Source organism: Protopterus annectens, chromosome 8.part0 (genome assembly GCF_019279795.1).
Source record: "Protopterus annectens isolate FY-2018-M chromosome 8.part0, PAN1.0, whole genome shotgun sequence".
Taxonomy (NCBI): Eukaryota; Metazoa; Chordata; order Ceratodontiformes; family Protopteridae; genus Protopterus; species Protopterus annectens.
In genome coordinates, this window is record NC_056741.1 from 1,218,414,868 (window position 1) to 1,218,438,031 (window position 23,164).

Consider the following 23,164-nt stretch of genomic DNA (forward strand, 5'->3'; position numbering starts at 1 on the left):
AGCTAGTCAACAGCAAGTACCTCAAGGCTCCATGCTGGGTCCACTCCTGTCTGGCATTTACTACTTGGAAGTTAAGGCTAATGTCAAAGGCTTTAGGCTCATGAAGTTTGAAGACGACTCTAAATTGGGAACCATCACAGATTCCCCCATGACACGAACATCTTGCAAGATGGTCTAACAGACAAATGACTGGTGCCAAAGCCACAGCTTAAAACTCAACATCAAGAAATTAATTACAATTCCCTTTGGGAAATTCTCCACCCAAGTTAACTACTCCATCGATAAAACACCATTAAAAGCTGATACAGTAGTCAATGATCTGGAAACATATGTAGACAATAATCTGGCCTTCAACCAACATGCAGCAAAAAAAGTAAGAAAACCTTTCTGTCACCTAACTTATAGGTAAACAGTATGGCATCCAGTTCCAAGAAAGTTAGTTACCACTCTACTCGGCCCTTATCAGACTCAGAGTACAATGCCCCCTACCTAACCAGACACCTGCAAAAGATGAAATGACCGCAAAGGTTAGTCACCAGGGGAATTCAGGACATGCATACCCTGCCCTACACAGATAGCTTAAAGGCCCTGTCTCTTACTCAATATCCTACAGGCTCTTGAGAAGCAATCTATACCTGGTTTACAAGGCATTCTCAGATCCAGCCCTGGTGGATCTTTTGCACATGTGCAAAACAGAACACACTAGATCCAAGGATTTGAGCTTCACTTCTGACAAATAGAACATGCTGGAGAAACACATTATGTAACTCAAAGGATCCCAAGTCTATGTGAAGCAGAATTAATCCCTGGCCTTATCCAAACAAAACCTTGACCACTGGATGGGAAATCATGAATTCATCCCCAGTCTGGCTGCCATGCCCCCGATGGACAGAGACAGTCAGTATAATGTTCGCCCAATTAACACCCCCCAAGTCCCTTAGCTACCTCCTTAGTGGCATACACCCCCCCAAACAGTCGACTAAGGTCCTTGGGAACTAAAATGGGTTGGGGTACACGACTAGGCTTATAAAGGTCTTAGTGGTCGTTAGCCTAGTAACCTATGAACCTGTTTTACGGTGTCAAAAAATAAATCTCTTCATAAGGAAAATGAGAGGAAAGACTTTCCCCTGGAGTTGCATTCATAAGGGATACAGAAGGAGAGCAAAGAAGCTAATTAAGAGTCCCTCCTCTTTATAAGCAGGATGGATATCACTTCTTAACCTGACAGGAAACGAGGGTTGAAGACAGGAAAGACTGTAAAGCCCTGTAGAGACCATGGACAAAGTTAACAGTCTTCTTCCCAAACTGGAAAGAGATGAAGTTGGAAAACAAATGCCAAGTCTTTTGGGTCTTTTTTTTTGGTCAGAATCTCAAGACTAAGTTTTATAGTCTTGGAGGAATAAGATGTCTGGACTTTCATGAACGCTCCAGATACCTCTTCCTTACCTGGACCTGACAAACTCCACCCTCTCCTTAGTCAAAATGAAGTGGGGTTCTCCCTTCTCTGCTATGGGTACCTGAAGTTTGCTCTGACTGGGTGCATATCCTGGGATTTAGTGGTTTCTTGTGGAGTCTCTGCAGAGGAACTAGGTAGTTCAGACTGATGGTTTGAGGGTTACAAATCCACCACAGCAGAATCTCTTCCCATACTGCTGATAAGAGACAGAAGTTTGAGTCATTTTTGTAATCTCTCTTGAAATTTCTCTCTCTCTCTTTTTTTTTTTTTGATTGAACAGGGATATTAGAGGTAGAGGATTCAGTAACCATGGCCACATGAGCCAAAACCATCAGAGTTTTTTGAGCAAGTGTTTAAGGCTATTAAACCTAGTAATGATTGGCTTTGTCAGTGAAAGATAAACAGATGTCCCGGGACTGGACTTTGTGACTCTCCCCAAGGCAGAATACACACTGTATGGGCATCCTTTTATGGTATCTGCCTGCCACACAGATTTTCCTTTTCTGGCACACAAGACATTACTGAAATACACTTTTTACAGAAAAAGGAAGGTCCACAACAGGATGCTTATTTGCCCAATTTGCAAGAAGACTGCCGACACTGAAGATGCTGCAAAGACGAAATGTCTGTGTGTATCAATGGCAATAGAGTTCAGAAATCTGGCAACTGTACATCCTATTTAAAATTAGCATGCTCTCATTTGTAAGCAGAGACAGTGAATATGGAAGGTGCCCAACATCTTTAGCATACTGGCTGGGCATCAGATATCCTTAGGAGGATACGTCCCACACAGCTTTATGTTACTGAAATAATGATGGAATGAGAAGCAATATTACTGCTATAAAGAAATGAGGAAATCTTCATTTCTAGATCTTATACAATTTGAACCTTACAAAAGTAAAGGGGGAGACTTTAATCATTTTCTTATCCTGACAAAGTAGTATTAAATAAAATCTCTGAAAGCTGAAAACTGCTCCGATTTCCATAACTATGAAATCTGTTAAGAACTCAACTTAATCATACTGGACAATCACAGTCCTTAATGTACCTTAAAAACTCTATGTTGATACAGAATTGTACCACAGTTACCTATTCTAATCTAGAAGGACCAGTCTGGGTTTATTTATAGGAGACAGGCCTTCAATAACTGCTGAAACACTTTTTGACAGATTATGCAGATAAACAACTCACTGGTGACTTTTTTTTAAACACCTTTATTGAATTATCACTTGTGACACAGGCAAATTTATATCAATGAAATCAAACTGTATTAACAGGTTCACATTTACAACATACTTTACATACACTGCTATATATATTATATAAGCTAAGCACCATTACATAAATTATTCAATTCCATCCTTATTTTTTTTAAACAAGAAAAAGAAGTCATGTACTCACTATAACGTTCCATCTGAGTAGTTATACTTCATTTTTCTGCAATCTGTGGGTATTCGGATGCATATCGGATCAGAGCCGGCAACTTTTTTCTAGCATCTGCTCCAAGCTCTTCCCCTACCCATAATGCACTACCATATCCTACCTTCCCTCAGATTGAGTTTGCTGCAACTAATTACAGAAGCAACTCCACCAAATGAACCAAAACCTGTAAAAACAGGACAAGGTCCGGGGGAGGGAGGGAAGGTTGCAGAAAATTGAAGTACAGCTACTCAGATGGAACGTTATGGTGAGTACATAACTTCTTTATCTGAAGTAGTCAACTTCATTTTATCTGCAACCTGTGGGACAGAGTCCCCAGCTACTCCAATCCTGGGAGGCCCTTATGGAAGGATATTCCTGAGCATCGCAGAGCCAAAGGATGCCCTACCCCTAGAAATCAGATCTAATTTGTAATGGGAAATGAAGGTATGTGAAGTGGCCCAGGTCGCTGCTGCACAAATGTCGTCCAAAGGAACCCTAGACCAAAAGGCAGCAGAAGTCGCCATGGACCTGGTAGAGTGAGCTTTAACAATACCAGGAGGAGATGAACCTTTTGCTGTGTAGGCATGCGAAATGCAAAGAGTGATCCATCTGGCCAAAGAAACTTTAGAAATAGCTTTTCCCAGAAAAGCTTTGGAAAAGGAAACAACTGGTCAGTCTTGCGGAATGATTTTGTTCTATCAAGATAGAAGTGAAGTTGTCTATGAACATCTAACAAATGAAGTTTGCATTCACCTTTTCTTTGGAAGTTAGGGAAGAAAACAAGCAGATTAATGGACTGGTTTATGTTTGCTTCAGATGCCACTTTGGGTAAGAAGGAAGGATTAGTACGGAGAGACCCTATCCTTATGGAAGGCCAAATAAGGAGGCACGGCAGACGGAGCTTGAAGCTCAGAAACCCTCCTAGCAGATGTAATGGCGACTAGGAAAGCCGTCTTCCAGGATAAAAATTTCAAATCCACCGAAGCTGCAGGCTCGAATGGAGGAGCCACCAATGCCTGTAAGACCAAGGTAAGGTCCCAAGGAGGCACTGAATCCTTGACAGGACGACGCAACAGAAAAGTGCCTTTAAGAAAAGCCTTACACATCCTAGAGGAGGCTAAGACAATGTTGTCTTCACCAACATGAAAAGTAGAAATGGCTGCCAATTGTACTTTCACTGTGGAAGAGCTAGCTCCTTGCTGAAAAATGCCAGACAAGAAATCAACACCACTGGAACAGGGGCTGTAAAGGGATCTAGTTTTCTCTGAGAGGCCCAAATGGAAAAACATTTAATTTACTGCGATAAAGTTTCCTAGTGGAATCTTTAAGAGAAGTCACCAGAATGGATTTTACAGAGGATGAAAGTCCGGGAGTCCTGGCAATCAACGGAACTGGGGCAACCAAGCTGTCAGCTTGAGGCTGCCCAGGTCAGGCGGACGGGCACCCGATGGATGGGAGATTAGATCCAGGCAGGTATCCAGAACCTTTGGAGGAGCTAAGAGATGAGACCAAAGGAATGGGAACCAAACCGGACGAGGCCAGAACGGGACAAAGAGGATAACTTTGCACCACAGTCAGCAAGCTTTCTGAAGAAACTTCGGAATGAGTGGCAATGGTGGATAAGCATACAGAAGCCGGGGGGGGGGGGGGGGGGCAAGCATGGACTAGAGCATCTCTGGGGACTTCCCCTGGTGAAGGAATCAGAGCGAAGAACTTGCTGCACTTCACGTTGGAAGGAGATGTGTAGAGATCGCAGCAAGGCTGACCCCCATGCAAGGAAGATCTCCTCCGCTACTGACTATTTCAGAGACCACTCATACGGCATGAGAATAGCCCGACTCAATCTGTCCGCTAAAATGTTGGAGCGCCCCGGGATGTGCGTTGCTATCAGAAACCGCTGGTGGAGATCGCTCATTCCCACACTCTCATGGCCTTGCGACATAGGGCGTAGGATCTGGTTCCCCCCTGCTTGTTGATATATCAGACAACAGACATGTTGTCTGACTAAATTGCAATCAATCCGAGAGGAAGGACAGTGTGAAAGGCTTCCAAAGCTAAAAGCACTGCCCTCATCTCTAGAACATTTATGTGCAACTTGGTCTCTGACTGGGACCACGTGCCTTGGACTGTCCTTCCCAAACAGTGTCCCCACCCGAGTTGGGAGGCGTCCGTGGTCACTGTGGCTTTGACTGCAGATGACGCGAAGGGGCATCCTTCTAATATCTCCTGTGAATTTAACCACCAAAGAAGGGACGTCCTGCAGACGTGACTGATTCTGATCGGAAATTCCATGGGCAGGTCTAGCCAAGACCTTTGAACAGCCAGAGTCCATTGAAGAACCCGCATATGAAGGCGCGCACAAGGAAGAATCGATATGGAGGCAGCCATGGAGCCCAGTGCCCGGAGAACTTCACTCGCCTTTGGAGACTTGAAGTTCGCTATCTGAGCTATGTGGCACCTGAGGTGTAAGATCCTGTCTGGAGTTAAGAATACCTTCATCTGCAAGTCTAGGACTTGTACTGGTTGCAATTGGGATTTCTGAACATCGACTAATTACCAGTAGATCTGCCAACCGAATGAAGCAATCTCGGGCCAGACAAAGGCGATGCTTGTTGGGCACAGCGAAGAGCCAGTCCAGGTAAGAAAACACATGAATACCCTGAAGCCTCAGGTGAGCCGCTACAACTTCCATTACCTTGGTGAACACCCTGGGGGCTGTGGTGAGACCGGAGGGTACGGCTCTGAACTGAAAATGACTGGCTCCCAGTCGGAAGCGCAGAAACCTCCTGGAGCTTCTGTGGATCTTGATGTGGTAGTAAGCATCCTGGAGGTCTAACGAGCACATCCAGTCGCACTCTCGGAGATGAGGCAGAATGGACTGTAGGGTGACCATCCGGAATTTCTGTTTGGCTACAGACAGGTTCAATGTTGACAGGTCTAGAATGGGCCTGAGGTCCCCAGTCTTTTTTGGCACTAAAAAGAACCTTGAGTAGATGCCTGATCTGGACTGATAGCGGGGAACCTGTTTGATGGCTCGTTTGAGAAGTAGCTTTGAAACGTCTAGAGTTGTGGCCTCCCTGTGAGCAGGTGGAACATCCGAGAGGTGTTTTGGAATATTTGGAGGGGCAACAAATGGGATAGTGTTACCTCTGGATATAATCTGTAACACCCAGCGATCTGTCGTAATGGACTCCCATGCTGCAGGGTGTAAGGACAATCTTCCCCTGACTGCCTCCAGAGTAGGGCAGCCAGGCAACCCCTCAGGGCTGATTACCAGGTCTATCAAAAAGGTTCCCTAGACCCAAAATTCCTGGGACCCCCTCTACCTCTGGGTCGGCATCGATCCTGTCCCCCTCTGCCTCTGGGGAATAGTTGTCCTGAGAATCCCGGGAAAACTGAGATTTTCGGAACCACATCTTCTTCTGCCCTCTGATTCCTAGAGAAGGAGCGCTGAGGGTTAGAGAAGCAGATCCTGACGGCAGACAAAGTCTTCCCGTCCCTTTCGCTCTGGACAAGTGCGTCATGTACTGTCTTCCCAAAAAGGGAAGAACCATTGTAGGGAGTGTTAATAAACAACGCACTGAAAAGGTCCGCGAACTGACAACCTGAGCCAGGCATGGCGCCTCATGGCTATGCCCATCTCAACCACCTAGCTGCTCCTTCCGTGGCATGGGAAAGGAGCCACATAGACGTGTTTGAGACTGACTTCAGAGCAGACATTTTCGCAGAGAACAACTGTTTGTCCTGTGGTGATAAAGACTCTGGGGGCGACTCAACGAATTCTGATGCAAGGTCTCACTGAAACAGAATCACATGTGCCAAATAGTTCAGCGTACAGATTGAAAAGGTCGCTGAGAAATAGATGTGCTTCCCAAACCTATCCACCGACCTGGACTTCTCGTCTGGAGGGTGGACTGAGGAACTCTCCTGTGCTAGTTCCTTCTTGGTGGCAGCTGCAACCATCATAGCGTCAACTGGGGCTCCTTTTGACCAAGGTTGTCTGTCGGAAGGGGGAGAGAATTTTTTCAGGGCGTTTGGGAATGGGCTGTACGGTGTCAGGCTCCTTCCATGCCTGTGTGGTGATAGGGTCCACCAAGGGGTCCGTTGGTGGGGACACCCAGGAAGTAGATGGGCCCGTGCCAAAGGCCTCCAGGAACACTGACTCATCCACAGAAGGTTTTGGGGCTGACCAACCTCCCCTCTGGCGGAGGATCTCCATGATTTCTCCGAAGGAGACTTCTTCGGGAGGTGACTTGGGGGAATCTTCTCCATCTAAGTCAGTGTCCGTAGTGAGGGACTCGGGGGAGTCCAAGTGCCTCCTTTTGCACTTGCGCTTACGGTGACCCTCTTCAGTGGGACTCTCAGAAGTGAATTTGTGAGCCGCAGGGGGTTCCTCAGGGAAAATAACCTGGGGATCCTCTGGCACGGGCTGTCCCTGAGACAGGATGAAGGGAGTAGTCACCAAATCCAGGGGTGTATGGGTGAAATCCGAGGGGATGGGCTGGGGTCTCAATCCCTGGGACAGAATCCTCTCCACCACTTTGAAGGTTGAAGGAGAGCGGACCTCCTTGGCACACAGCAAGGAAGATGCCCTCCCCGGATCCGAAGTGCGGACCAGAGCCGAAGCAAGGGTAGCCTGAGGTCAGAGGAAACGGGTTGGATCCGAAAAGGGCGGATCCGAAGAATCCATTCTTTCGGGTCCGACTCCCTGTCCGCGGCTCCGAGAGTCACTCGGATCCGAACTAGTTGGATCCGAGGAACTCAAGGTAGCAGCCGGAGTAGAGGTTGGAGGAACAGTCTGTGCAGAGCTACCAGCTCTGGAAATCCTTGGATCCAAGAGCCCCGAAGCACGGATCGGGGAAGGAGAGATGGGGCGGAAAAAGGGCATGGAGGTCCCCCCTCCAGAGGGAGAGGGGCCTGGCAAGACTCCCATCTGTATTTGGGTCTGAATGAATCTCCGCATCATCCTGTCCATGTCCAAGTCCAATCAGCTCCGAGTCGATCGCAAAGAGGCCACCGACTCAGATCTGGCTGGTCTGTGCAATGACAGGGAGGAAAGCCTCTGATCCGAATGTTCCAATGGCTCCGGTGAGAAACGAGGAGACCAGAGCCGTAGAGAAACTGGCCTCATGGCCTTAGAAGGGGGACTAAGAACAAGCTCCCTGTCTGGGGATCTCTTGCGAGGTCTGTCCTTTCTCTTGTCCCTATCCTCTTTGTGCCTTTCTCTGTCCTTTTCCTTGTCAGCCCCGCTGACTGTAGATTTCTCTACTTGACCCAGCACCAGAAAAAGAGGGAGTTTGAGTCCCTGTCTGGATGGGAGGTTGAGCACTAGGTACCAAGGCCATGGCAGATTCCAGCATGGATGGGGGAGAAGGCCTTTAGCTTCTAATCTGGCCTTCCGAGCCCTGAGGGCCCTAGGATTGAACCTGGTGCAGATAGCACATTGTGTGGACAAATGTGCTACTCCCAAGCAAACAACACAACACACAGCTGGGGAGAGCTTATGGCCACACACTGCGCATTTCTTGAACACAGATTTTGGCTGATCAGCCATGGTCCTGCACCAAAAAACCACTACCTACTAAAAAAACACCACACACAAACACAGGTAGGAGAAGGGCAGGCCTAACAACTACTCTACCGAATTTAACAAAAACTTTTTTTTTTTTTTTTTTTTTTTTGACTAACCGACGAACAAGCGATGTACTAAAGGGGAGGAAGGGAAATAATCAACTCAGACACGCAAAGAGACCAAGTATTAATAAATCTTACTATCCCTGAGCTCAGAGCGAAGGAGACCACGATGAACACTACTGGAATGGCAAACGAGATCTGAGGGAAGGTAGGATATGGTAGTGCATTATGGGTAGGGGGAGGAGCTTGGAGCAGATGCTAGAAAAAAAGTTGCCGGCCCTGATCCGATACGGATCCGAATACCCACAGGTTGCAGATAAAATGAAGTTAACTACTTCAGATACATCTTTAAGCCCTCACTTATGACACAGGCAATCATACATTTATATAAATGAAAACAAACCACACCGAGACCATCCTAGTTGCAAGCATTTTACATCACAAACCATAACACACTCCCAGCTGAAACATTATACATCACTTATAATCTACCAAATGATTTTCAGTCAAATACATAGCTCATTTAAGTCCTGCTTTCTTTTACACCTAATTTCTCCCATGTATTGTTCCCACAATTTCTATTTTTTTCCTATGTAGTTTGCTCCTACCCTTTTCTTAAGATCTCCATTCCAGTTGGTTTTATCTCTGTTACTATATTCACTACTTTTATTATAGTTGATTTAGATTTTGATTTTTCATTTACTAGTAATTGCTTTTTTTGGCAGCCACTATAATTAGACATAGCAAGGCCTGACCATGTCTAGGCAATTCTAATTCTATATCACAGCTCAGAAAAATCTTTGTCACACCAATCTGCCCACCCAGCATCTCCGATAGTTCATTCCCACAGTGAATCCTTAAAGTCCGCCAATTCACCGCACTCTCAGAAAATGTTCCCAATTACCTCTTTCTTCCCTGTCACATCTCCAAAATTTGCTGTCTGTGTGTGGAAAAAATTGCTGGAGTTGATTTGGGGTAAAAAAAAATATCTACGTAAATATTTCCAAGCAAAATTCCTATATCATCTAGATTTTGTTGCATATTTGGGAGACGTACATATATCCTCCCATTGTTTCTTTGTGAAGATCTTATCCAATCTCTTCCCACTCCTTTCTAACCTGATTGATTCTTACAGTTACCCTGCAATATTTTATATGCTCTACTCAATATTCCTTTTTAATGGCAGCTTCTGTTCTAGATTCTACTAAAAACTCTACCAGTGCTGGTCTTTTGTTTAGGACCCTCCTATTTCTTTCTCTTTGCCTATACTCAGATATCAATCCTTGACAGGGAAGGCAATCTCTAACCTGCTGTCCAAATAAATTCTTGGCGTCTTCCCATTCTATCATCTTTCCCAATACCTTGCTTCCTTTGCAAGTTTTCTCCAATAAACTCCAGTGTGCTTTTACCTATTGTCTACATCCCTAATTACAGTCATGCCTATTGGCAGCATCTCCTTTCTCCATTCCTCTGTTGGTTAGTTCTTAGGATACTTTCTACTATTTTATGTAGAAAATATTATGGATGAATAATGTTATTCTCCTTAAAGGTCTGCATCCAAAATCCTAATCTCTCCTTGTTTCTTGAGCCCCCCCCCCCATTTCATCATTATCCCTTTCCACTTTGAATTAGTTTTCTGTTTGTGCTATGTACAAGCACCTTAACTGTGTAGCTCTGAAATACCCCTTCAAATCAGATGATCCCAATCCACCTTGCTCTACTGGAAGAATCAGCTTATCCCACTTCCATTCTTGCTGTCTTCCCCTCCCAGATAAAGTCCTTCAGTTCTTTATTAATTGCTATCCACAACTTCCCTTTTGGTTGATAAAAACATGCCTGACCTGTGTACAAGACTAATGGGACTAAAAACATTTTAAGTGCTTGTATCTTACTATCCATATCCATATAATAAAGCTTCCATTTCCTCAGTTTTTGTATTATCTTTTTAGTCTCTTCCCACATATCCTTAGTTGACACAACAGAATCATTTTTAATCCATACTTCTAAATACTTCATTTTATCATGTCTTTATAAATATGGACATTGCTGAACCAATTCATGTGTGGGTACATAATTTACAGCTATTACCTTTGTTTTAGCTTCATTAATTTTGTATCCCAAAAATATATGAAACTCTCAAGAATGTTCCACACCACTGTAATGTCCCTTTTTTTGGCAGGTATAATACAATATCATCTGCAAATAGAGACAGCCTTGACTACCATACAAATTATACCCTTGAATTTCTGAGTCCCTTACTTTATTTGCCAGTGGTTCTAAACATAATGCAAATAATAAAGGAGAAAGAGGACATCCCTGCCTGGTTCCTCTGCTCAAGCAGAAATTATCAGAGAGGACCTCACCCACTTAAATTTTTGCCTCCAATCCCTCATATATCCTCCTAATCAACCTTCTAATTTTTTCAGGAAATCCAAATGCTTCCATTGCCCTGCTCATAAAATCACAGCTTACTCCCTCAAATGCTTTCTCTGCAAGCCCTACCTACATCAACGGTATTTTCTTGCGTTCCGCTTCCCTTTGGATCATCAGTGTTCTGTTAATGTTGTTGAATGTTTGCCTCCTCTCCACAAAGCCATACTGATCAATAGCTATTCATCTCAAGTTTGGCATTGCTTTGCCATTCTGTTAGCCATTATACACATTAACACTTTATAATCATGGTTTAGTATTGAAATGGGGCTTGTATGAAGCTGGATGTGATGGATCTTTACCCTCCTTAGGTATTACAGCTACCTCTATTTCTTCCAGGATGTTGGTACTTCTCCTTTTAAAATACTATTAAACAAAACCTCCTGATCTTTACCAATTTTTCCCTCCTAGATTCCAAACTTCCTCAGGAATACCATCTATTCCCCGTGGCTATCCTGTAGACTGGTTATACATTACAATTTTTATCTCATTCCTGCTATCCTAACCGTTAATAATTGAGCCTCATCTACCTCTAACCTTGGCATATTTAACTCTTCCATACACGTTTTGATTTGTATCTTTTCTTGACTTTCATGTTTTTCTGCTTTATAAAAGCTTTAATAGAATTTCGGAAACATTTCTAATACCTCTACATGATCTTGTTACCTTTCCTTGTTATAGGCTCCCTAAGCTTGGCGATAGGGCTTTCTACTTTGTTGCCTGACTCGTCGTGCTATGTTTTTGTGTTCTACTGTTATAATCAAAACACTGTTGCTCTTCAGCAATCTTTCTAAACTTGTGTACAATGCTGAGGTAATCCCTTATTTGCCATTTAGCAATCTGCAGTTGATCCTCTTCTTTTGTGAGATTCCCCCTGTTCTATAATACTTTAACATTTGTCAGTCCCTCTAAATAATTCTTGTTAATTCTTAACCATAGCTCCACCCTCTTTTTAAACTCCACCTTAATTTTATCCCACTCCCTAGCAATATTTTCAGAAGAAATTTCTATCCTCTCAAACAGCTCCTGAAAAATCTCCACTACCCATTCCTTAAATTTCTCTTTTCAACAGATAGGTGGGAAAGTGCCAGTGTCTCATTTTTACTTCATTACCCTGCGTTTTTATTTTAGTTATTATTGGCACACAATCTGAAATAGTTATCGGGTGCATATCAAGACACTGGTGATTTAACTTTGATACCAAAACAGCTTAATATAGTGTATGTTGAAAATGTATTTTTTTCTTCTAAAATTTAGCATCCAAGGAATTTATAAGGCAGAGCCATACCTGAGGCAGGAAGAAGCAGGGGATTGTTCTGTGCACAAGCTATCAGGGGTCCAAATGGCAGTTGCCAATGGGATGCAAGGATAGTAACAGGATTAATTTAATAAATTATGCTCAGCGATATGGTTTTAAAAAATATATGTTTAGTAGCTTAGTGTATTAGTAACTGCAGCAAGGAGCTTGCATAAGCTCTTTGCTGTGGTTTTGAGCCCTTTTTACTCAGAAGGCCCACTCCCAACTTGAGATTGATGGGGACACTAGCCTGCTGACCACCCAGGGCATCAGTTGACCTTGCTTTGGCTCTGTTACAGAGCTAAGAGAAAGTACAGTTGTGTACCTACCATAAATGTAGATGTTCGAGTGTATTCACTGTTGCAGTCATTACAATTGGGTTATCCTGCTGGCAGGCTACCCGCAGTCGGCCCGAGTTCCAAAGTCTAGGTCCGGCGTCTGTTTCCGTCGCCTCCTCCCTGGCGTCAGTGCCCCAGGGGTATAAAAGATGCAGCCAACACCATTTTCTTCAGTTTTTCTTGCCTCAGATGCCAGCTGCCCCTAAAATGGTAGGCTAAATTATGCCAATCGGCATGCATACACAAAAAACAACTTTTCCTTCATCTACAAGCAAATACACCACATAGGTTGTATAGAATAGAGAAGTACAGATAAGTCCCAGCAAGGAAAAGGGGGATAGTGGGAGGGTAACCTGGACTGCAACAGTGAATACACGAACATCTACATTTATGGTAGGTACACAACTGTACTATGTTCATAGTGTTTCACTGCTGCAGTCATTACAATTGGGTTGAATCCCAAAGCTAAGGTTGGGAGGCTGGTGCTAAATAGGATTAGGAGAGGCTATCAGGCCCTGCAGAACTGCAGTGGCAAAGCCTGCCCTGGATTTAGAGTAGAGAGGTAAGTGATAGCGCTTTGTAAAAGTATGCACTGAACTCCAAGTTGCAGCCTCTTAAGATGTCTTTGGTTGGTACTTCTCTGAGGAAGGCTGCTGAAGTGGCTGCTGCTCTGGTTGAATGTGGCCTAATGCCCTTAGGCACTGATTTGCCATGCTGTGAATAGCAGAAACGAATGCAGTGGCCTATCCACTTTGAAATAAGTCTGCTTTGAGATAGGCTTTCCTTGTGATCCTGCAGCATATGCCACCAGAAGTTGTTCAGTCTTTCTGAAAGCTTTGGTTCTGTCCAAGTAGAAGCGGAGCTGCCTGTGAATATCCAAAGAATGCAGAAGTCTCTCACCCTTATTCTGTGGGTTTGGGTAAAAGGTAGGCAAATAAACTGTTTGGTTAAGGGCCACACCGGACACTACCTTAAAGCATCAATGCAGGGTTTGTCCTCAGAGAAACCCTGTCAGGATGGAAAATGATAAAAGGTTCCACAGCCATAAGTGCCTGTAACTCTGAGATTTGTCTAGTGGAGGTTATTGCTAGGAGCAGAGCTGTTTTCCAAGATAAGAATTTTATATCAGCTGCAGAGGCTGGCTCAGAGGCAGTGTGAGTTTTTCCAATACATAGTTGAGGTCCCATGCAGGGATTGGTGCTCTCCTTGGAGGTCTTATGTTTTAGGCCCCTCTGAGGTACTGCCTTAGTAATGGATGAGAAAAAATAGGTGGTTCTGTGTTGTAATGAGCTGAAATGGCAGAGGCATGAATTTTATTTGATGAAAAGGAAAGGCCTTTATCCAGCATCTCAGTTAAGTACTGCAAAATCTGAGGAATTTTTGGAGCAATCGGGTCAATACCTTCTGCCTGGTTCCAAGCACAGAATCTCTTCCATTTTTCTGCATAAGATTTTCTGGTGCTAGGCCTCCTGGGCCTCCAAAATAACATCCATCACTGCTTTAGAGACAGGTGTGCCTTGAATGGCTACATAAACCTGGCAGCATGGCGGATAAAGGTCCTAAGTTGGCTGTGCAGTATCTGACTGTTTTGTTGGGTCAATAAGTAAGGAATTTGAGGTAATGTCCAAGCTGGGCATTGAGACAAGCTCTTTAGGATTGGGTACCTGTGCTGGCGGGGCCAGTCTGGGGCAATCAGTATAATTTTTGGCTTCTCTTGTCTGACCTTGAGGAGTACCTTGGGGAGGAGAGGCAGAGGAGGAAAGGCATATATGGTTAGATTTTTCCAGCTGAAAGATAGAGCATCCACTTTCCATGCTTGCTTGTGTTAAGTCCTTGTGCAGAATCTCTGTAGTTGGCAATTGTGATGGGAGGCAAATAGGTCTATGTCCGGGCATCCCCAGTTTCTTGTTATCATGCTGAAGACTTGTGGATCCAATTTCCACTCATGGGGATCCATTAGGTTTCTGCAGAGTTAGTCTGTCAGAGTGTTTATCCTTCCTGGCAGGAATTGTACTTGGTAAGCCAATGCTGTGTCCCACAAGTTCATGGCTAGTCTGCAGAGGGGGTAGGAATGTGGGACCCCCTGCTTGTTTATGTACCACATGACTGTAGTACTGTCCGTCTTTATCAGTAGTTGTCCTGGATGAAGTAAATCCTTGAAGGCTGTCAGGGCATTCTGAACAGCTAGCATCTCTTTTTGATTGATATGTAGATGCATTTGACTTGCGGACCATGTGCTCCGAATACATCTTTCTGCCATATGGGCCCCCCGGGCATAATCTGATGCATCGGTTGTCAATGTCTGCCTGGCTGTGGGTAAGGCGAATGGCTGTCCCGTGTTGTGGTGACAAGCTGTTGCCCACCATCGAAACTCCTGTTGCAGGCAGGGAATGAGGGTAATTATTGTTTCCAGGCTGTGGCAATGTTGAGTCCAAACACTTTTTAGATACCATTGAAGTTTCCCCATATGCAGTCTTGCATATGGAATTAGCCGAATGCAGGATGCCATGAAGCCCAAAGCCTGCAGAATCTTTCTTGCAGATAACTGGGTCTTTGTTGCCAACATTTTGAAATAAGTAGTCAGTTGTCTGTGTTTGCCTGGCGTGAGATAAGCCATCCGGGCAGTTGTATTTAAGCTTGCACACAGGAATATTATCTCTCGAGAGGGTACGAGTTTTGATTTCTTTTCATTTACTGTGTACCCTAGACCTGTTAGTAATCTTTTTACAAATGCCAGATGCTGTAGTAGAATGTCCTTGTTCTCTGCTTGAATAAGGCAGTTGTCCAAGTAAGGATATATTTGTATTCCTCTTTGTCTGCAAAATGCAATTACTGGTGCCAGGCATTTTGTGAAGACCCTGGGCGCAGTAGATAAGCCAAAAAGCAGTGCAGAGAACTGGTAGTGCATTGAGCTAGCTATAAATCTGAAGCATCTTCTGCATGATTGTCTGATCGGGACACGGCAGGTATGCCTCTTTTAGGTCTAAAGTCACAAGCCAAGCCTTCTTGCCCAGCATTTTGAATTTTGGAATATCCAGGAATGTGTTTACGATAGACAGGTCCAGTATTGGTCTCCAGGCTTTGTCCTTTCTGGCCACCAAGAATAGCCTTGAGTAAAATCCTAGTCCCTGCTCTTGCTGTGGTACTTGCTGAATGGCTCTCATGTCAATGAGAGATGAAACATGTTTTTGTGCCTCTGCCCACTGATTGCGTGGCAGGTCTGGCATACAGTTTGGCCTTGGCAGGGTGTGAAAGTGGAACCTGTAGCCTTGTGATACGATATTTAAGACAAATTTGTCCTGGGTGATCATGTGCCAATTTTGTGAAAAAAGTGCTAGTTCCCCCCCCAAAGGAACTGCCAGAAGATAAGTGCTTGGTATTGGCAGGGGAAAGTCATTGAGACTGTTTCCTGTATGGCTGTGATTTTTCCTCCCCGCTTTAGGAGGTAGAAGCACCCCATTGTTTAGGCCTGTATGAGCCTTGGGGCTGTGATCTGCCTCTGTGGCGTCTGTATCTGCCTCTGTGGCCTGTCTGACACTGGAAAGGACCAATTCTTTGTAGGCCAGTTCCTGCTAAATCTGGGAGGCTGTACCTGTAAGAAATCCTTGACTGTTTGCATAGATTTAGCGTTGTCCTCCATTTTCTTCAACACCTCTTCTGCTTTAACACCAAACAAGGTATCATGCTGTAATGGAGCATCTAATAGTTTTGCTTTAACAAGATCGGGCAGATTCTGTTCTTTTAACCAAGCATGCCTCCTAATGACAGAACCTGTAACAGGGCCCTGCAGGAGGCCTCTACAGAATCAAGACCACATTGCAAAGTATGCTTTCCCACTTGTTCAGCTGCATGCAATAAATCCTGCACTTCTTTGTTTTCTGCACACTCTGAATTTGTCAACATTTTCTGTTTAAGCACTGATATAAAATATTGTTGATATTTAAGCATATGAAACTGACAATGTAAAGCTCTTACAGCCAAAGTACCAGAAGTATAAATCTTTTTCCCCCATCTGTCCAGGGCCCTTGAATCCCTATCAGAGGGGATACGTTTTTTTGAAGTGGAAGCCTTGACCCCTTTGGGACCCTGAGAGATAGTTTCTGGGTCAGCAGCAGGGTTTTTATAAAGAAATGTATGTGAATCAGGAACCCTGTAGTATCTGTCTGGCTTAACAGGAGCTGGTGGTAGAGAGTCAGGAGACAGACCGGACTCTGAAAACACATCTACAATGTCTAAAACAGGAGGAATAGGAAGGGGCCTGTGCTGAGGTAATAAAAGGAAGTCTCTGAGCCTTTTCTTGGATTCTGAGTAATCTTGGCTCTCCCAGTGGAAATGCTCCCTCATAGTATGCAGGGTCTCCCAAAAAGAATAATCTTCAGGAGGAGAGGCTGAAGGGATAGATTCTTCAGCATCAGAATCCTCATAGGGAGGAAGAGGAATCAGAGGATATGGAAACCTGATTTGAAGATTCATATTTATCTCTCGTCTAGGCCTCTTTATCAGGAGGGAGATGGGAACCCCTGATCAAAGTAATTAGGTCCTCGGCCATTTTAAGCATCTGTTTTTTAGGCATGGAGGCCTGTCCAGGAGAATGCTCTACTTGTTTATTTGTCTTTAGAGCTGCTTTAGTCTTTGCCTTTGAAGCTGAAGTTGGTTTTACATACAACTGTGTAGGCCTGAAAACACCCTCATAAGCAGATGCCTGCTCAGCGGCTCTGGACCCATCTGAGGGAATAGTTTCAGAGTGTCCAATACCTTGCGTTTCCAGCGGTCTAGTCGACTCCACATGGGAGTCAGAAGCGGCCTGTGGCTCTGAGGTAGCGGGTGCCAGGGGCAGCGAAAGCGCCTCACTGAGAACCGGAGACAGGCCTAGCGGAAGCCTTTTCGGTTTTGGACCTCAGATGCCTGTCCTTTTCTTTTTCTTTGCGCTTTTTATAAACTCCGGTAGCCGGCTGTTCCGACGGCATTATATAATTGAATCTTCTGCCAAAATAATGAAATGCAAAATCGTACCGACGCTTAATAGTGCGTTGGTTAAATCTAGCACAAAACAGACAACTAGCAACGTCGTGGTCAGGGCCTAGGCAAGGAATACAGTAAGAATGAAAATCCTTATGAGGTATTTGCTTCCCACAAGAAATGCAATTAACTTTTTCTGACATCGGTCTGGAGCAAGAAAAAAGTTTCCCCAACGGGGTACTTAGCTTTAATGAAGACTTCGGATCTGAAATTCGAATTTGAAAATCTCAGGAGTCGGCCGACCAGCACTTGCGAACTGCTTTTGCTTCGGGCACCGTGCGGCAAGGACGACTGAAGAAAATGGCGTCGGCTGCATCTTTTATACCCTGGCGCACTGACGTGAGGGAGGAGGCGACAGCAACCGACGCCAGACCTAGACTTTGGAACTCGGGCCGACTACGGGTAGCCTGCCAGCAGGATAACCCAATGTAATGACTGCAACAGTGAAACACTATGAACATCTGAAATATTCTGGTTCAACAAGAGTGAAAACTGGAAGCTGTGTGTCAGTGCCATTTAGGATACATGGTAGGAGGAAGGGAGCATACTGCGGTGGTGGTGCTGCGGTAGCGTTGTCGCCTCATAGCAAGACGTTGTCCCGTTCGATTCTCAGCTAGAGTGTCTTCTGTGTGGAGGCATACGTGAATGGGGCGTGCCTTCGTTGAAGGTTGTGCGTCAGGGCTGGTAACCTGGTACGTAAAAATCCACTACCAATCATTAGTGGACTGGAGTTCCGCTGTGGCGACCCCTAACCGGGAAAAGCCGAAAGACACAAAGAAGGAGGAAGGGAGCAGACAAGGATTTCCCCTATCCCTCAATTGTAATTGCTCTTCATATTGGGCAACTAGCAAATAAGTTACAATACATGGAGTAAACAGGATATTGATCTGTTAAAAATGGAGACAAACATGTACAAGGAACCTAGGGAAACAACTGTAAATAAAAATCCAGGATATGATAGTCCTATGCTAAAGATATGCAACAATTTAACAAACACCGGTTATTTGGGTGGCAGTGGCTCCATAAATACTTTTATGACCTTTCTAAATTGCTTCTGATGTTTGCTATGGGAAATCTAACTTGTCAGAGATGTAATGAAACACTTTTGGGACACTGGATACATGTGTTTGCTGGATGCAATGCACTAAGACAGTTTAAGATGGATCAGTACTTGGCAAACCAAATTTGGCAGGGTAGAGTACTGACAGATTGTCACCTTTTACTGATACCAGACTATAACACACAAGGACTATCAAAAACAAAAAACCCTCCTTGATCTAGATTTGACAACTTTAATAATTTTTGTAAATAGGAAACAGATTACAGACTCTAGGTTAAAACAGAAACTTAAGATGAAATGGTCTCCTTGGGAGAGGCACTTTGATCAGCAACTGTGAAGATGTACATGAAGTCAGGGAAGCAAAAACAACTCATTACAGACCCCACTTGCTCCCACTATCCAGAAAGATTAGTTAGCATTTGGGGAAGCCACGGTAGACCCATTTTCTACTCACTTTACTGTAAGTTGACAAGCATGACAGACATTTAATTTAATAGAGCTGAGATTCTCTATTTGTCCTGGAACACCTGGAGGGCTTCTTGCTTTCTTTTGTGGTCTTCAGGTGACACCCGTGGTAGCTAATGGAGTTAGCCATGCTTTGCTCCAGGTCTAAGCAGAAAACGCACTGGACTTGGAAGAGTTTTTATGCAGTATTTGGCACTTAAAAGTATTTGTGACAAGTTTCTCATGAAGGGAGGCTACAGTTGTGTAATTAAACTCACCATAAAAGTAGATGTTCTAATGGATCACTGTTGCAAGTAGCTTAAACTACATGCTTCTTACCCACTGCACCAGCCAGTTTCGTAGAGCTTTGGGCACCCTCCATGCCCCACATAAAAGGCAGTTGGAAAGCCAAAAATCTTCAGAACATTTTTTTTTGTCTGGGAAAGAGGTAACAGCCCCTGAAAGCTTGTGTTAGGAAACAAAGTGAACTATAACTACACACAAAAGGGTGACAAGTACACCCTGGCAACAGAAACACTATTTTCTGTGGGTGATCCACTTTACTCCCATAAAGTAAATATATGCCCCAAATGAATTGGCAACCCTCTACACTGCTAACAGATGTGTGTGCTTGCATTATGGAAGGATTAGCATCCTATCCAAGATTAATTTCTCTTTCTTCCACCCAATGAGCTGCCAGGAAAAATTTTCTCTCTCACTTGACTGAGCTGGCTAAGTGAGTAACTGGAGACTGACTGAATGAATGTGGGACAGCAGAAAACATTTGCACTCAAGATAACCTACAGCATTGTTTCCACGAAAATTAAGACCAACAAATAATGCAGAATATAAGAACAGTGTTATACAAAGTGACTCAGCCATACAGTCCTCTCAGATCACCCATGACAACAGGCACTTGCAGAGTGGGCTTACTTAGTAAAAAGGATTCAATATAAACAATAAATGGATCAAATATGGTTGGACATTACAAATGCATTAGAACTACTGGTTAGCAAGCAGTCTGCTACCGCTTTTTTTTTTTTTTTTTAAAACGTGAACTTGCTAATAACAGTTTGATTGCATTTATACAAATGCAAACTTGCCTGTGTCACAAATAATAATTCAATAAAGCTACCACTGCTTTTATCTCCAAAGGTGCAACACAACCACACATCAATTGAGAAACAGACATGAATAAATCTATCTGTCCAGCTAACCTATAACAAAATGGCTTAACAAAACAAAAGACATGAATGGAACTTACCATTCTCGACTTTTGTGCGCAATTTGCCCTGCTTAATATTTTCAAAAAGTGGACGGTGTCTGGTGTCTCCTTCTATAGCAGGTGGTTCACTGCAAGATTTGTCAAACAGAGCTCCATCTCCACAGGGAGCAGTGCTGTAAAAAAATAAGGAAGAATTAAGAAAGGTCTGCAAATATGTCTACATAACAAACTAATACTAAAAAAAAAAAAAGTCCATTACCATTCCACCTTAAGTGCTCCACAGGAAAGAAACTAATACAGAAGTGAATATACAACAGCTTACCATAACTATATATTCTTTCATAAAATGGTTCCTTCGGCAGGTAAGACGACTAATGTATGCCAACAAGTTCTGTATCCTGTGATGTGCACAATTCAGAATTCCCATATTTGTGTAACAAAGCATCATTAAGGTCAGTATTAAAAAAAAGGACCTATTTACTTCACAGAAGTGGGAGGAAGCATGCAAGCAGCGCATGGTGGTGGTTTGTGCCCACATAGGTATCTGGGCAATGGACAGCACATTTGTAATGGTCTTCACTCCAAACCCTGGTGTTGATATGAGTACATGCACTACTATAGTAACAACAGAAGCCTTCCGTCTACATCAGTCTGCCCCCCCAGACAAACCTAGGGGGTTAAAATTACTGGCTGGGAACTGCCATGCCTATGCCCCCTTGCTCTATGGCCCTTGATGTTGTGCAAGCCTCCGCATGCATGGAAGCAATCAGCAGATAAGGACAATCAGCTCCTTTCCTCCAGGGAGGATGAGCTGGGCTAGGGCACAGCTCAAACTCTTTCCACTGCCAGACTTTAATGTCGTAATCAAACTAAGAACAACAAATGGGCTAGGCTTAAGGGAAAATGCTTACCAAAAAAGTCCTGAACATTTAATCCTTTCTTGGCAAAAAGGGAAACAAAAGTCTGCACCAACACAGTGGCACTTCTAAAAAGTAAATACATTTACTGCTCAAAACCAGAGGTGAAAAGTATTTCTGCTACTTCTGATTTTCTATCAAAAAATCTAGTTTGATATCAAGCTCTAATGTAACTGTGCTACATTCTACTTTCTTACAGTTGGTACCATTAATGGGGCAAGTAAATAGTCAAATCAATTCCTGAGTTAGAAAACAAAGAAAATCAAGACATAAAGGATTTTTTTTTAAAAAAAGTTGCAAATCATAAGCTTTTCTTTATCAAATGGGGGGTACAGGAGCAATCAGCTAACAGAGACCATTCTTGTTCAGCCAATTCTTTGCAATTGAACACTGTCTACACTGCAAATTTTTTGTGCTTGGGAGACAGACAGACATACACAGAGCCAGTAAATGCCATGAAGTAAACACTCATGCAATACATCTATCGCTTGATATTACCAATCCACAGCAATCATTGAGTAAGCACGTATAACAAAGATCAGGAAGAGTATAGGGATCTACTCACACCAACAGAAATCTCCAACAGCCGGGGATAGATGAAAAGTATGGAGGGAGGGTATTTGCAATCACAAAGAAGGGTTCCCTCATGTCAACTGATTTGGCAGGAATATTCGGTTTATAACTAACTGGGACCATCCTTGCTGGAGTCTACAAAGTAAAATTGTGTGCACTTACCATAAATGTAGATGTTCGAGTGTATTCACTGTTACAGTCATCACATTTGGGTTATCCTGCCAGGGGTAGCCCTCAGTCTGCCCGAATACCAGAGGCATAGTATTTCTGCATCAGTTGCTGTCACTCCAGGACTGATGTCAGGTCATCAGTGGTATAAAATCAGGCAGCAGACGTCATTACATCAGTTTTTCTTGTCCCAATTGTCAGGAGCCACCAAACAGGAAGCTAGGTTATGGTGGAAGACCACCACCAGTAGAGAAAGTAAATACCAAAATTTCCCTGTAAGGGGAGAGGAAGAGATAGAGAGAGAGAGAGAGAGAGAGAGAGAGAGAGAGAGAGAGAGAGAGAGAGAGAGAGACAAGGGGGATTGGGGGGACTAGGACTGCAACAGTGAATACACTCTAACATCTACATTTATGGTAAGTGCACACAACTGTACTATGTTCTTTGTGTTTCACTGCTGCAGTCATCACATTTGGGTTGATTCCCAAAGCTGAAGAAAAGGGTGGAGGCAGTCAAGACGACTGGCGGTTGGCTATGATGCCCTGCAAGACTGTGGTGGCAAAGCCTGCCATGGATATGGAAAAGATTGGCAGGTGGTAATGCTTGGTGAAGGTATGAACAAAAGTCCATGCTGCAGCCTCCAGGATGTCCCTGGTGAGGACCCCTCTGAGAAAAGCTGCAGAGGTGGAGGTTGCCCTGGTGGAATGTGCCCTGACCCCCTTTGGGGGTGGTTTTCCGTGCTGTTTGTAGCAGAAATGGATGCAGTGAGCTATCCATTTGGAGATTGTTTGGATATGGCCTTGTCCCCTGCCCCTGCTGCGAAGCCAACTAGCAATTGGGTCAGTTTTTCTAAAAGAATCAGTCCTATCCAGATGGAATCTGAGCTGTCTGTGGACATCTAGATGGTGCAGAATCCTTTCCCCCTTGTTTTGTGGGTTAGGGAAAAAGGCAGGAAAATGAATGGATTGGTTGAGAGCCACACTGGACACCACTTTAGGCATGAATGGTGGGTTAAGTCCTGAGGGAGATCTTGTCAGCATGGAAAATGATGACGGGCTCTACAGCAATGGGTGCTTGTAGCTCTGAAACTCTTCTAGCTGAAGTGATGGCCAGAAGCAAGGCTGTTTTCCAAGAGAGGAATTTTAACTCTGCTGAAGCTGCAGGCTCAAAGGAGGGTGAGCTTT

The 23,164-nt window shown here is 44.0% G+C and overlaps 1 protein-coding gene across 1 annotated transcript in view; it reads right to left on the bottom strand.

Moving 5' to 3' along the window:
- ADAR (adenosine deaminase RNA specific) overlaps positions 1–23,164 on the bottom strand; it is a gene marked incomplete in the record, with an annotated part of 1,768,745 nt that overhangs the window by 491,903 nt on the left and 1,253,678 nt on the right. Inside the window, 1 exon segment of the mRNA XM_044079403.1 lies at positions 20,365–20,498. Within this exon segment, the coding sequence (XP_043935338.1) occupies positions 20,365–20,498 (134 nt within the window).